The sequence below is a fragment of the Glycine max genome, chromosome 1 (genome assembly GCF_000004515.6).
Source record: "Glycine max cultivar Williams 82 chromosome 1, Glycine_max_v4.0, whole genome shotgun sequence".
In the NCBI taxonomy this organism is placed as follows: Eukaryota; Viridiplantae; Streptophyta; class Magnoliopsida; order Fabales; family Fabaceae; genus Glycine; species Glycine max.
This window is the reverse complement of record NC_016088.4, coordinates 57,747,140-57,763,253: the sequence shown is the minus strand read 5'-3', so window position 1 is coordinate 57,763,253 and position 16,114 is coordinate 57,747,140. Positions and strand designations below refer to the sequence as shown.

The 16,114-nt window shown below is 32.1% G+C and overlaps 1 protein-coding gene across 7 annotated transcripts; it reads right to left on the bottom strand.

The window, feature by feature from the left end:
- Nucleotides 1-2,036: 2,036 nt before the first annotated feature.
- LOC100778409 (DNA repair protein REV1) lies at nucleotides 2,037-14,654 on the bottom strand. 7 transcript variants are annotated; one of them, XM_003516726.4, is made up of 24 exons: nucleotides 14,360-14,653; nucleotides 14,144-14,279; nucleotides 13,847-13,962; nucleotides 13,674-13,750; nucleotides 12,904-13,406; nucleotides 12,246-12,389; nucleotides 12,013-12,145; nucleotides 11,822-11,910; nucleotides 11,628-11,678; nucleotides 11,342-11,545; nucleotides 10,554-10,673; nucleotides 9,962-10,054; nucleotides 9,185-9,244; nucleotides 8,999-9,085; nucleotides 8,713-8,796; nucleotides 8,550-8,622; nucleotides 7,424-7,492; nucleotides 7,072-7,146; nucleotides 6,668-6,955; nucleotides 6,504-6,574; nucleotides 5,467-6,059; nucleotides 4,978-5,038; nucleotides 3,364-3,524; nucleotides 2,037-2,694 (listed from the first exon to the last, which is right to left on the bottom strand). In XM_003516726.4, the coding sequence occupies exons 1-23, from the start codon at nucleotides 14,536-14,538 to the stop codon at nucleotides 3,483-3,485; spliced, it is 3,348 nt and encodes a 1,115-aa protein (XP_003516774.1). In that variant the 5' UTR covers nucleotides 14,539-14,653; the 3' UTR covers nucleotides 2,037-2,694; nucleotides 3,364-3,482. The 7 variants fall into 7 exon arrangements, with proteins under 7 accessions (XP_003516774.1, XP_006573904.1, XP_006573905.1 ...); XM_006573841.4 differs by having other exon boundaries at nucleotides 3,409-3,524; XM_006573842.3 differs by having other exon boundaries at nucleotides 7,072-7,140.
- Between the last annotated feature and the right edge of the window lie 1,460 nt (nucleotides 14,655-16,114).

The following is a 16,114-nucleotide window of genomic DNA, read 5'->3' as shown; positions in this document are numbered from 1 at the left end:
AATTTATCAATATTTCTTTATACCACTTGGAATCAATATAAAACTGATAACTTGTTAACATTCAAGCAATCTTTCTCTACTAAAAAAACTAGACAAACTTTCTTTTTTTTAATTGAAGGAGCAACTTATTCAACAAACCGAAATAATAAAGGTAAAGAGATGAAGTTGTACAGTTCTAAAGCAAATATTCAACAGATTCAATAGAATCGGTACTGCTTTGATAACCTCGTGTTATTCCATGTATTTTTACATGTTCAAATGCAAGGAGAAACGGTATTGTCAGAAAGGTATACAAAAAATAAATTACATAGTGTGTTGGATCTGCATGTGTCAAATGTGATTTGACAAGAGTATAAATCCTGATCTCTATGGACAAAAAAGAGGGCAAGTTTGTAAGTTCAATGACCGCGTCCTCTGTGGCTTGGCCCAGAATAAGCCCGGTTGATTATCAAACTTATGAAGGATGGATCAGCTTTCAGCGGTCTCATTCCCTCAACCTTGATGGAGGAGTACGAGACCAAGACCAAAAACATCATCACATAAATAGCCACTGAAAGATAATTATAACCCCTCTTCATTTTCTATCTAGCAAAGCTATTCACCTAAACACACAATTGTTTGAAATGGTGTGGTATGGAGCATGATCAGGAAAATGTTAGTATATATAATGTTTGAAGAAGAAATTAAGGCATTTTCGTTCTTTGACTTTTGTTGTTGTGGCTGGTGGCCGAGTTGGAAGCTTTTTCTTTTTATGCTTTGAATTTTAAGTTTGAATGGCCAAGAATAGATACTACTACTTTCTAGTCCCAAGCCTTTGAAGTCATACTCTGGCAAAAAAGTATGACAATAAATAAATAAAAGAATCATGTTATTGCTACACTCTTTTTAGAGTGTAGGAAGTCGAAAGAAAAATAGAGTGGTAAACGTGATTAATAAAAAAATAAGTAAATAAATAAATGAGGTTAGAAAAAGTAAAGATATTATTCATATGTATGAATATCTTTGCTGAAAATAAAATAAGGAAAGGAGAAAGAAAAATGTTATTTTAATTTTAAACGTAATGAATATTGAACACGGCTTTTTGACTGTTGAAGGGTTTATGGCTTGTACACTATAAAATATTAAGAATAAGTCAGTGTTTGTACAGACCATAGACTATAGAAGATGGTGTATGTGGGATTGGAATCTAGTTTATTCTAGCTAACGAGTTCTTTCTTTGACGTTACTTATTTTAGTTTACTGGATATTTTTTTAAATTTTCAAATATAAATTTTAAAACATAATAACCTGTTAACTAAATTAAATTAAATTAATTTTTAATTCTGTTTTGATATATCTTTTACCTAAATTTAAAAGTTTCAACGTGTGGATCTAAGAGTTGCGCGGTTTGCTTATCCCATCACCAACCCACCACGTACACATGATGGTTTTGGTAAGTAATTAATTTATGATTATCAGATAGCATAGCATAGGATGCAGAAATTGAAATTGTTTACCATGCCCATCTTGACTTTCACAATTTTGTATCCCTTTAGCTTTACACGATTGCACCAAATCTAAGAAAAGGCTACCAACCAGACAACTGTATCTCCGACAAATTTTAATATATATTCTTTTTTATATCTTAAAATTCTTGTTTTCATACTTATAATGTATACACCTTAAGAAGTGAATCGTGTCTCAGTAAGCAAAATGAATTTACCATTTTTTCAACAATGAATTCACATTTTTAATAATTCGAACTAATGCTAAATTTAACCATGTCAAACAGAATTCAGCTGAAACGGCTCAGCTCACCTTTACATATAAATATAATATACAAAAAAAAAATGAGTTATTAACCATATTAATATAATTTTTTATTACGTACACAAATATTATCTGACGATATCAAATTCATTATTTTTCTATTGAAAAGTTGATGCAGACTAAATGATTAATAATAATAATAATATAATAAATTTAATAATGCAACTAAATTGATATATACATGTCTCAACAGTAATGAGTACATCTCTAAAAAAAACACTAATAAGTAAATAAATGTAATTGATTTTGGATTAAGATTATATAAGAAATTAATCTAGGCAGTATATTTAGGTTTCAGAAGTCAAGCATGGGTACTTATTCAAAAGTTAACCATCTCTCAATTATCTTGACATAAACAATTCTTTGAAGCAAAAATCTAAAAAGCAAATTCGTATGTACTACCAATTAATTTGGCGAAAGACCAAGCCAAATTAAACAGCCGCTCTTGTGAGAATGAAATTGGTTGGTCAAATTTCTCCGCTTCCAACCAGATGCAATGTAGGAGTATTGACTTGTAAATAACAATTATAAACATATATTCACTTTCTCTTCCACTTTATTTTTAATCCATTTTCTTCATATCTCTTTTTTTCCCAATCTCGTCACATATATTACTTACTCTCCTGTCTTTACCTTTCCTTGTTTCTCTCTTTCTTCCACCTCAATCCACTCGAAAATGGAGAGATGTTTATATCATTCCAATTGCTAGTGGCAAGAAAACTACTCTTCCAAGGAGTCTTGGATTTGGCGTCAATGTCAAGTTACGTGTAATTTGATTGGAAAAAGTACGGTCCCCAATCCCCACATGCCTCACTTGCAGAAAATTAATTAATCTTCTGCCTTTTGAAAGTCGACTGAGCTACAGTACCATTTCACTGTGACACCCTGTCCATGTCCAAAGATAAACCAAATCTGTTAAAAATTATTGATGAATAAAATGCACAAAAAAATAATTTTTTTGGTACTGGACACATGTACAGTGCAGCACTAGGACATTATAGGATACAACAGGTAGGCTTCAAAACAATTCAGGCTTCATACTTACAGCATCTAGAAATATCTACCTAAATTCATATCACCTGAACCAACACCAAGTAATACAAATATATTTTCAATTTGATGTTCAGTGACTGCAGGTCATAAATCCCAAGTTATATGAGAGAGGGCTACATGTACAATTTCAACCATAATTGTGAAAGATGAGTGCATCCATAGAAAATACTATACCAGAAATCATCCATCTAAATGAACCACCTCTCTCTCCTACCCAAGTTATATGCAGATAATAAAGATTAATAAATCAATAGATGACAAATATTAATGAGAAGATCAATATGTGAAGTTTAACTTCACAATAAAGGTCCTATAAAATCAATAGATGACAGATCAATTTATACATTTTGAACAGAAAGTAAAAGGCAAACAAAGCAACATAAAATTTCAAATTTATCAATTAGATGAATGTTTAATTAACTGATTAGAAATGCAAGATTCATTAAGACAAGCACATATACTGCAGAAAATGATTAGCTATCGTATTAAAGTCAGACATACTCAGCAGCATCAGTGGTGAATAGCAACTGTTGAATTGGATCTGACCTCAGTTAAACCAGAGAATTTTGCTCAAGTTTCCCATAGTAGGTAAGAATTCACTCATTTGAGTGCTACTATGATTATAAAAGCAAAGTCCCTCCATAATTGTCATCAACAGTTGCCTACAAAATTTGAGTCAAGAGTACAACATATATTAATGGAGAAAACAGAAGCATATGCTGAAATCCATGTGTTTCAACTACACCAACTCAATATTTATATAAAATTATGTAAAAGTACAAAGATTTCTAACATGATATTTACTTCATACAACATTCACATTGAATCCAGACATAATATATGATTATGTATTCAGCATATAGTAGTACACATCAAGCTGAAGTCCCACATTCAAAGAACCAAGACAGGTTCCAATAAATAGTAGTTAGTTATTAAAAGCCAAGAGGAGGCCCTTAAAATGCAAATTTTTCTTCTTCTCTTGCTCTAATGACCCATATAATGTACATGAGCCTCTTGCTTTATTTCCAAAACAATGGAGCTAAAAAATTGTCGAATGTGAACTGATCATCAATTTTGACAGGCAATTCACCAGGTTTTTGCTTTTTCTTATGAGGTTTTCATACTTTGGCTGGACCAGCAAGATTACCAATTCCCAAATCCCAATCCAATAGCTCAAACCGACCAGCTCAACCCTCTTTTCTTAACTATGGTTTTTTCAATGTTTGTTGGTTTTCCCAATTTCGTCATACATGTGCATGTATTTTATAACAATTTCATCTGTTGATTTTCCTATCAATGATTGTAATTCAACATCAACATATTTAAGGTGAAAGAGTTTATTAGGAACATAAAAGGAACCAATTACTAACAAACATGGTTAGAGATACAGCAAAGAATCTGAAGACACTTTAAAGAACTCCTTTTTGTGCATTTTTCTATGAATGTTGGGTGTATCCTTAGTCCCTGGACCAATTACTGATTACTATAATGTTTTACGGCTTTGGTAGAAGTCAAGAAGCTAAATTTTATAGCCATTTTTGCAATCTATGCTACAATTTAGTGCATTTGGTTGGAGCAAAACTCTTTCTACAGAAGATTCTTTGGTGCATTACTTTTTTTTTTTTTTTTTTGCTCAGCAAAACTAGATATGATATATTAATAATGAGTACCAGTGGTACTGAAGATACTCTTTGGTGCATTACTTAATTTGGAATAAGATTAGGTATTTGGCTTCTATTTGGTATAAAGCACATGGCCTATTTAATGGGGTTTCCCTAACAAAAATGTTGTGGGATTTGGTTCATTCCCATGATTCTTTTTCTTGATTGATTTCTGTTTTGTAGTTTTATTTATTATCCTCTTTTTAAAATTTTTTTTTATAAAGAAACACACCACTTATTTTAACTTTGAAAGCATAATTTCTGTATTTGCAAAGATTTTAACCAAGACTAACAAATACTAGTTCCCTTAAAATATACGTTTCGTAAATTACAAACCAGTTCGTACTAGATTTACATTCTATTAAAATATTGCCTGTGCCCTGCCTGTTTTTGCCCCATTTTGTTCGATTGATAAATAGCTGATGGTGAAAGAGAAAGTAGGCTGTAGCTATACCTGAAGGTAAGGACATACACTATTATATACTTGTAGGAAAAACTGGGACTTAGCTGCAAACCTGAAAACAAATTCTGAGTTACTCCAAAGACTCACAAAATAATCCAAAAGATCTAGTGAATAAAATGACTTTGACAATATAACCACGGCCTATACATTATTTTTTTTGATAATTATGTAACTTTGCCATTAATCAAAATTGACATATAACAATTCTCAGGAATTTACCAAAACATGTCTTCACTGGATATGAGCCAAAAGATGGTCTGTGGTACAGACACAGAAGACAGTATGTTACCAATTAACTAACCTCATTTTTAATCCATTCTAGTGTCTAGGTCTAGTTTAGCACAATCTCCATTAACAATAAAGGACTATATCTAACAAACATATTGAACACAAATAAAATTTCTGTAGGGTGAATAAGGACAATCACATGATGAACACAATAAACCTTACAGAAGAGTGTCATACCAACTTGTAACATACCTTTTCAGAAGCCGAAAACAAATATAAATCTCTTCAATATCTCTTTCTATCTTCACTTTGATATACTGCCTCAGTAGCTCACACATAATGTTAACAGTTTCATCAGAAAACTGCTGGGCCAGATTTAGCTCATAGAATTCAGATATAATTTGGTGCAAAACTAAGGATAATGTGCTAGTCAACCCTGATTTGTAATACATTTCTGCAAGTTTCTTTAACATTAAGCAACTGCTAACTTTAAACTTCCCAACCCAATTTGGGGGATTCCCGGCCCATAAGTTGTCATGATAACTTGATCCAGGAAAATTCTCAGAAATTTCAATGCCTACTGACAATGAATGGTTTTCAAGAGGAGGGGCCACAACAACATTGGAGCAAATCTCTGCCCTCCTGTGTGCAGGAAGCTGCTCAACAATGACAGCTTTCAAATCCTCAGGCAATTGTTGAAACACTGAACCATCAACTTGACTAAAAGAAGAAGGCAATAAATCATCTTTTTCAAAACTTGAATGGTGAGTAACCTTGAAATAGGGTCCACACACTGAATATGGTACTGCTTCACCTTCACCTGTGCCTGCCTCATTCTGCTTTGCCTGGCAGTAAAACATGATATCTGTTGCTAAATAAAACATTTTTCGATAAATAGAACAATAAATGCAAATAAAAGCAAGCAAGACTAATATTTCTTCCACTTTAATGATTAACTGTAGTACCAATTACCAAAACCACCAAAATATAAGTAGTTACATAAATTGATAGTTTGATATTATAAAGTATAAACAAGGAAGACAGATCAATTCAACATTATAATTTGATTAACTGTACATGGCAGTGGGATTTTAGGTAGGGAAGGTGAAAAGGAGAGAATATAAATACTAAATAATATTCTCTTGTGTATAACAATGTGATGCAAAATACAAAGCTCTAACCCCTATTTATGCTATAAATAAGGAAAAATGAAACAAAATATGAAAACCACTCCTAAAAGATCATCCAAGATATGATAAGATGCAATAAAATAGGGGGAAAATAATTACCTTATTTTTTGATAATGGATTGTTTTGAGGAACCGGCTTAGAATAGGAAAGTTCCTCTTCCTTTTTTATTGCTGCCAACAAAAATAATTTGAAAGCATGTATGGAAATTTGAGTTGAGTATATGTCCTAAGCAGGTTACACTAATGAAACAGAGAAAAGCTTACCTTGCTCCAAAAATGAGTTGCCTGAAGGGCTAGAATTCTCACTTGTGCTTTTGCTGTTAGCAATATAATCAATTAACTTCCCTCCGTAAATTTCATTTAATTCTGAAAATACTTCCGGGGGAAGATTCCGTATAACTTCCACATCAAGGTTACATAAAGGAGGGGGTGTTGAAATTGGGTTGGTACTTGCTTGGTTATTAGGTATTTTATTGTCCATTTCTACTGAAGACCCTGGCAAATCTCTACAAGCACGACTGCAAGTGCTATCCCTGTTCTGCTTGTCATGACCTGAACAAAGAGAAACCACCAGAGGTTTTTCATTAATTCCATCATTAACAAAACCTCAAAATGAACCAAAAAGAAAATTTATATAAGTTATGTGGTCAAATAGGGGTTTCCATTACCCATAGGATATTTCTGATTTTCAATACTTGCATATCCAGAAGTGAGCCATGATTTCAAAGTATATTTTACTGTACCTTCATGAAGCAAATAATGTTAGACAACTATAGAGAAATTATTTAAAATAAGAAAATCAAAGTTTAAAACCAAGGAAAAGCAGTAAAGTTTTTCTAGAATACTAAACAGAAGGATGGAAAGATGAAGAACATCATGGTAGCAGATCTCAGCTTAAAAACTTTTGTTTCTATTTAGTTCGGTAACAGGCATTACCAATAAATTTAACTATTTGCACAACCAAAAAAATATATTATTACAGCCCAGCTGGTTAAACTTTGCCGTGAATAACAGAGATACCTTGTTTAGAAGCTTCTGCACTTTCAAGCCTGGAAACATGCAAGCCAATACCTCGAATCTCCTTCACATCTATGTGAAATCAACAAAAGGAGAAGATGAAGATGTTATGATATCTGATTAAATCTGTATTAAACATATATGGATACCCTGCTACAAGTTGAGGCTGAAACACTAAATAACATGTTAAGGAAGAAAATACCATCATAAAATTAAAATATGAAGTCCAAAGGCATAAGCACTAAGCAGCTTAACCACGCAAGCATTTATTATTTTAGAATATAATACACAATATGCAACCTGAAGCCCTTTGCCTAACTGTCTACTGAAACTTTCAGTATAAACTCAAGGGCAAAGGCCACTACCAACTCTGGTCTATCATCAGCAATGCACCTAAAATTGCATAACTTTCCAGTCCACCATACTATAGTACTATAGTCATATTTAACATGACAGTTTTCTTTAGTTTGGGGCTATTTCATTACTAAATTTACCAAGAGCAATTTAACAACTATATGAGGTTTCACAAAACCAAACTTGTCAAGAACCAATCATCTAGAAGTATAAGCTGAGAAGTGGCGATAAAAAAATGGGTTTATATCTCTACCACAGCCCCTCAAGAAAAACTAGCAATTTGAACTTGAACCATGGATGAAGAACTAGCCAACTATACCTTTTAATCAAATTTTAATTTAATTATGAAGAATGGAAGAGGAAAGTATTGAATCCTAAAAGCATAAATTTAGAGGAGGCTCATGAATAGCTTTCTACAGAAACAGAGCATTGTATATATGATAATTATCTCCACTGTTACACACACAGCTAATTTCCATTTTTCAATTATCCCCAAAATTGCAAAAATAGTAATTATCTCATCAGAAAGTTGAAGATAGTGGCGGTTTTTTGCCGCCACTATTTTAAATTGATTATTTTAAAATTAAAAAGTTAACAGAACATTAACGTTTCTAACAAAAAACTGGAAAAAGGATCAAATTGAAACATTTTAAAACATAACGGACCAAAATGAGACGTTTTAAACTTAATATACTAAAATGAAATAATAATGAAACTTAATGGACCAAAAGTGGCATTAAGCCTAAAAAGAATAAGCAGGCCAGAGATAAGATACCTATGTAAAAACATCCAAGCAACTGCTTTACTATTCTTTGGAGTATTTCCACATTATCAGTAGCAACAGGAATCTACAATGAGAATATCAAACACAAAATCAGACCTTAAAACAATTAAGAAAACACTTTTTTTTTTTTTTTGATCAGCAAAATTATAATTACCGTTACTGAGTGACTCAAATTTTCACAGTCTCCACAGCCCATAAACTTTGCAGGTTCATCAGCATTTTTTCTTCTCTTTTTGATCTAAATAAGATATATGGAAGTATTTACAAATATTAATTGTGCGGACTCCGGAAAATATAAGCAACATTATTATAGATAATAATACATGACAGTTTCTGAAATTAAACAGGACATGAAAAGAAGATGACCAGCTAAAACAGAGCTGATATCTGAATAATATTAAAAAAAAAAAAATCTTACTGAGCTAAAAGTAAACCAATACCTTGAGAGTGAAAGTGCGCCCCTGCACTCCACAACCCTGCAATCGTAACGAGACCTCCTTGCAAAGGTTTATTAGGAAGTGTTCACACTGGAATAACTTTTAAGTCAACATTTTGAATGCTTCTGTTTTATATGATTGTAAGGTTTAGAAATATAAAAATGATACAGAATGTAAGAGAATACTAACGTCTTTTATATCTTTGAATCTCACACCCCAATTTACATCAGCCCCAACAGACTTACTTTCCTGCGGAAGTGTAGATAATGTCATCTTAAATACAAGTTAATCAGGAAATAATAATATTCACAGGCGAATAAAAGGGATACAACAACACATTTGAGTTGGAAAATTAAAAGCAACATGTGAGGCCACTAGCCAGTGGCACAATGATTTTACATCATGCTGCTGTAGAGCATAGCACAACCGATCATTTTCAAATGTACAATGACTGGTGATGGTATTCATATTAACCTGACAATTTATATCCTTTAATCATTGTTCACTTTCTTACAATTGTTAGCCAATCTCTAGACAAGGACTGGAATAGACAAAGAAAAAGGGTACCATTATAGGAAAAAAAATGGAAAAGAAAAAATAAAATGGAAGGAAAAAGAAAAGAAGCAACACATGCATGAACACACATACATAATATATCATATACTACAAATTGGAACAATCTAAATGGAAGGAAAGAGAAATGAAGCAACACATGCAAACATACACATGCATGTGCACACACAGACTCATTATATGCTATTATACAACAAATTGGCACAATGTAAAAGGAAAGGAAAAATAAAAGAAGCAAGCAACATGCGTGCACACACACACATAGACACGGAGACATATACATCTCTCTCTCTCTCTCACACACACACACAGTACATACATATATCCAATATCTCAAATCCAAATGACAAGGAATCAAGTCTGGGCTTTAGATAAATATTCCCTAATCCCTACCTGAAAGCCTCCAACTAACCGGTTATCAATTCCTCTGCTATAAATCCACAGCATTTCTCCTGTTTTCATACCATAGTCCTTCTGCAATGAAGCCTGCAGATGCAAATAAAGGTACACAATATAAAATATTACAAATGCCTTTCAACAACTGGCCCAAAAAGGAAGAGGAACATGACTACAGTACAGAGTATGCAAGTAAATGAACCAAGTAGCAACATAAAAACAAGTTTGTGCTAATGAATAAAATTGGGTTGTAGTTCTTGAAGGTTCTTTCCTCAAATTCAAGCCTATTTTTTCTTTTTCAATGATTATTGTCTTCTATATAATTTCCAAATTTTCAACAAGTTAAAAATATTTTCTCCCTAGTTTCTATTCTCTTTTAATAAGGGTCCTAAATTCATGAATCAAACCATGTCCTTCCCCAACTTGTGGCAAAAGAGAAATGTCTAAAATGAGAGGAAGAATGCTTATAACAGACTAAAAGAAAATATTATTAATTGACCTTCAGAAGGGAGTCAAGGAACAACAACTTTCAGAATATAGGGACAAATCATAAGAAAATATAAATTAAAAAGTGAATGAATAGTAAAACCTTGGAAATCATGCGCAACTGTCCACACGTGTGAACATTCTGTTTCTTCAACTTCTCCTGTAAGACATACCCTATTCCAGGAAGTGCATTAATTGGGAGTTGACATAAATGATCTTCAACCTGGAAAGGCAAAATAAATAAGTGAGCAAGTAAGACATTGACACATTCCGCACATCAACTATAATATCAAAATACATAAGCTGTACAAACTAAAAGTAGGTTTACTTATCCAAGTGTACTACAACAACTAGAAATCATAATTGGCATGATGTGATCAGAGTCCCAATTTTTTATAGTAAGTTGATCTTTAAGATGTTATCAAAATGATACAGTATAAATTGAAAACACATAATATAAATCACCATAACACTCTTTCTAGTGAAGTGTAAACGGTCAATTTCAATACATCCAAAATACAGGTGAAACCTAGAATTAGCACCTTTAATGGAAATCCAAAACATCATGGTCTAGAGTAATACAATTCCACATCTAGCATACCAGTATTTCTCATTGAAAATTTATTAAAATACAGAATCACAAATGAAACAATTGGCATCAATATTTCAATTTGTAAATATATCAAGATAAGCAAAAGCTTTCAGCATAAAATTCATAAAAGGAACACTATTATAGCCACATTAAATACAGGAAAATTATTTACAAAGAAAAAGGATGTAGGACTTGTAATATGATTTACATCATACCTTCATTACACCACAAAATCAAAGAAAAATTTAAAATTATGAAAAAGACAACAATTTCTGAATAAAAGAAACTCCAGTACGTACTTTTTCTGTAGTTATGTGATATTGACCATTCGGTTTTGCAGTTCTAGTAGCAATACGAGCCATAAGCATATTTCCAGCTATACCAGCACTAGCTGTACATCCAGTGGTCTTATAGATCTCTTCTCTAATAGATGAAGCTAAGAGTTCAGGATCTTCAACCTCTGAATCTGTGGCATCTAAAAATGCTTCATCACAGCTTACAGCCTGCTTCAAGTAGCAGTTACAGCATTAAGGACAAGTCAATTGAAAACTTTATGCACTTAAGCAATGTCAAATCATAAAAGACCTGCACTTTCTTGCAACGCTGATGCAATATACTATAAAATTGATCGGCTACCTGCAAAATGTCCAAGACATATTTGTAAAAATTAATTAAAAGGAGAAAAAACACACAAAGATATGCTGACATAAAATAAAATATTCTGACATTCTGCTTTATAAGCCACTCAACTATGGATTGGACACCCTACTAATTCTTACTTCCTCATAAGCTTCAAAGTTGTATGGAAAGATAACAAGATGGGGACAAAGCGCCTTGGCATCTCGAACAAACATACCAGCCCTAATACCTAGCAAATGATCAAAAGCACAAGTTACATACCAAAAAAAAACAAATAAGTAATATAGCTATCTGAGTCATATTATAATATATAATTTGGCATATAACCAACCATGACTACGAGCTGGGTAGTTCGCAGAGGAAATCTCAGCAGTTCCATTTGAATTATTTGAATGACATACAGCTACAGGCTGGCCCAACAATTCAGGGTGGTTCCTGATAACCACTGAGACAAAAAAGCAGTCCTGGGGCAGCATACAGTTAAATTACATATCTATCCAAAATCTGAAAAGGAAAATTAGTTGACAACAATAATTTTTTGAACATCCATGTATTAAATCTTACCATGTCAACATGGATAATGACTGAATTATGAGAAATATCAGAGGCACTATTATTAGCACTTTCATTGTTAAACCCAGTAGACAAGGTGGGAAAACGCTTTCGATACCGATTTCGCCAGGTTCCTATAAAATGTAGTCGTGAGCTCTGCACAAACAAAACTTCAGTCAGGATATTGCAAAATAATGTCATCCCCAGAGTAGATTAAAAGATTGGTAACATTAACAATGGAAGAGAAGTTATGATTGCGTAACACAGTAAAATCATGTGGAAGTAAAGTGAGGAGCAAGTCAATATCGTACAAGTATGTTTACATGCTTATAAAAAGGTCAATACCCCCAGCCCCACGCAAGCAGTTGCTTTTATATCTTTGTTCTTTTTTTACTGATGCAGCAAACACAAAATATAATGGACACGGCCACAGGGGTAATCACTTCATCCACCTCATCTATTGAAGTTCAAGAGACATTATCTTCTGATGCAAGAAATAATTATCATTGACTTGTATGCTTGATTGTCAGTATATCTTAAAGAGTAGTAAAAAAAAATTCAGATGACTACTATAACAGCCACATAAAAAAAGGCAGGTTATCAACAAGAAAGTCACCATTGCACCAAGCAATATGAAAATTCAAAATCTTCTAAGTTCTAACTTCACTACCTTGAAATAGTTTTCCACAAAATTAGGGTCTGCAAGAGTAGAATGACACTGTTTAGAAGGCTTAGTGCCTGAAGAATTTGGATATTCTTTTACATTCAGCTCATCTGAGCATGGAGTACTAAATGATGTAGAAGGTGCTTGATGAGCGGGTTCAAGTTCACCTTTGACATTTCTCTCATCTTTAGTAGCAGCATTGCTTCCTCCTGCATGCTCTCTAACACTAGTTAGCTCTTCCATCATAATTGCATTAGTATTCTCAGGTATAGTATCATCAGATTCAGTACTAATTTGCCCGCTAAGTTCACTCATATCCCCAACTTTGGATGAGTGTCTATCTTCTGAATCTGATCGGCCAACCCTCATGGATGAATCTTCAATATCTGATACTACTTGACAAAGGTCATTTGTATAAGCATCCTCTGACATTTTACTACTTTTCAATGTGAAGAAGGCTGACAGTTTTGGTTGGTTATTAGCAAGCTGGTCAAGTTGATAAGGCACCCCTATTAAAGCAATATTTGAATAACTTGAGCCACGATGATTTGGAAAGCCAAATATAATATTATCATATATTCATAACCCCAGGAAAAAAAATGAAGTAAATAAGCAAATAAATGAAAAGGCAGGACCATATAGTAAAACTTGAATATGTGGACATTATGAAAGCATTCAAAACATTTTTCCATCTGCTTTCTTCCTCTCAAAATACAAAGTAGGCATTTTTTTTCAAGGAAAAAGAAAATAAGTGAATGAGAAATGCAAAAACTTACAGCTCAAGAGTCTATTAGCAGCAACAGAATCTAAAATCCAAGTGGGTTTCACCACTGGCAACCCTGCACTGAAGGCTCTGTATTGGACCATCCAATAATTAAATTTAAGTGATGCAAAAGTGTGATGTGTAGGACTCAAATCTCCAAATTTAAATAAGGGCATAAAATCAAACCTGAGGTTCTTAACTTTACTATCAGGCAGATTACTGCAGATGATATGTGTTACACGATGTCTAGAGAAATAATTCTCAAATCTTCCGCCATACTTTAGCATGTAGCTCCGCAGTTCCTGAAATTTACAATGTTCTGACACACTTAATTCCTAAAACAGGGAACGATGATCTCTACAAAATTGTGATTAAAAACTAAAAAACCCACCGCTCCACATACCTACTTTCCGGCCATGTTCACAATCACAAATTCAAGCAATCAGGGAGAATGATAAAAAGGAAAAAGGAAAAACGATTAACCTGGTTGGAAGGAATCGTGAAACCATCGACAAAAATTGAAACTCCACTGAATAGAGAGGCACTTAAAGTCAAAGATGAGGTGGAAGCCTGAGCTTCAAACTGGTTGTGTAATTTCCGATTCTTCTCTGTCATATAACTGCATTTGCCATTTACAGTACAGCGTCAATAAAAAAATCTGCGTAACACATTGTTCTCAAAATGAGAATTAGAGAAAACCTGGCAAAATCGGAGAAGGCGGGTTTTCGGGAATTAGACTTTGAGCCCCAAGCAGCGCCTAGGGTTTTCTGGTTGGGGGTTGTCTTCTTCTTTTTCTTCTTCTTAATGTAATCGTTGGAGGATATAGAATTAGAGAAACTTCGTTTAGAATTACCAGAGCGAGACGAGTCTAAACTCATTCTGAGGGAGGAGAAACTAGTGTGTGTATCCACCAAGATTGTTTGAATTTGAACCAGCACTGTTTCTACAAGAACCAAACTAATAACAAGTCAAAGTTGTCTCATGCTTTTTATTTTTTTCAACTTAAAACCACCTTTTAAGATGCAAGTTGTTTGGTCAAAGATTTTCCTTTTTAATTTTGTTTAAAACTAGTTATTTTATCCAATAAAAAAATTAAGTGAAATTATTTTTAAAATGACAAATTATTGTAGCACATGCTATTTTTTTCCCGATTATAAATAAAAAGGCTTTCTGCCATATATTTTGTTGAATCATTTTTTTATACGAAATGAAACTGATAATAACGAAAGGAAATGACGAAAATTTATGCCCAGCAGGATTCTAATCCGCTTTTTATATATATATATATATATATATATATATATATATATATATATATATATATATATGTAAAAATAGAAGGCAATAAAGGCACTCGACTCAACTAATTCAACTACATGCTCTTGATATAAAAAATAAAAATAAAAAAAAAACTCCGCTTATCTAATAAACAAGCTCCTCCAGATAGCTTCTTTAAGCTACTTAATTTTAATTTTTACTTGTTAAACAAGTCACTTATATTTTTTTAATAACTTTTATTTAAATTTGTTTGACCCAATTTCTTTTTTTAAGGAGAAAAAAAATAGTCACAGAACGAGTTGGGCCTAACACTATCCATGTATCTTTTTTATCTTTCAAATTTATTTAATTTTTTTTTATCTCCCAAGTTAAAAAGTGATTTTTTATCTAAAATTTAGAAACAACTCTTTTTAATTCCTAATCATCAATGGTGTTACATTCATTATTTGCATGAGTAACACCATACTCCTTGATGATATATCAATACTCTTTTGTCTCTAATTATAAAATTATTTTCATAAATTTATTTGATCTTTTTTAATTTCTAAATGTGTTAATTATTTGTTTTCTCTACATACATTTACTTAATCATTTTTTCTCCTAACATTAATAGAGATCAATTAAGTGAATAGAAAGATAATAAAATGATAATTTTGAAATGATAGTTTATATAATTGTCATATTTGATTTAATTAACTACTTTTTTTAATAGACGTGAATTAATTAAAAACTCTTATAATTAAAGACGGAAGGATTAATAATCATATAAAATATAAAAATATTAAATATATTTGTAAGCCAAATGTTTTTGGTAGTCAAATTTAAGTGTGCGTTTTTTATAATTAAAAAATAAGTAATTCTTGTACAAAATAAGTTAGTGATACTTTTTAAGAGACTTAAAAAAAAATTAAAAGTTGATTAATGTTTGTTTATTGTTAGAAAAAACACTTTTCTTACAATGAAGTAATTGATTTTTATAAAAAGTTGTTTCAAATAGCTTATAGTCATAATCAGATGTCTAGTTCTCTTCAGCTTTGATTATTTTGAAAAGTTGCAAAAAAAAAAAGTGACTATATAGTAAAAATAAACTTAAATAAACGTGCTTAGTTTTTAAATTTAAAAATGATTTTTAAGACCCTTTTTAAAATAATTCATTTTAGTTCTCAAAGTTGACAC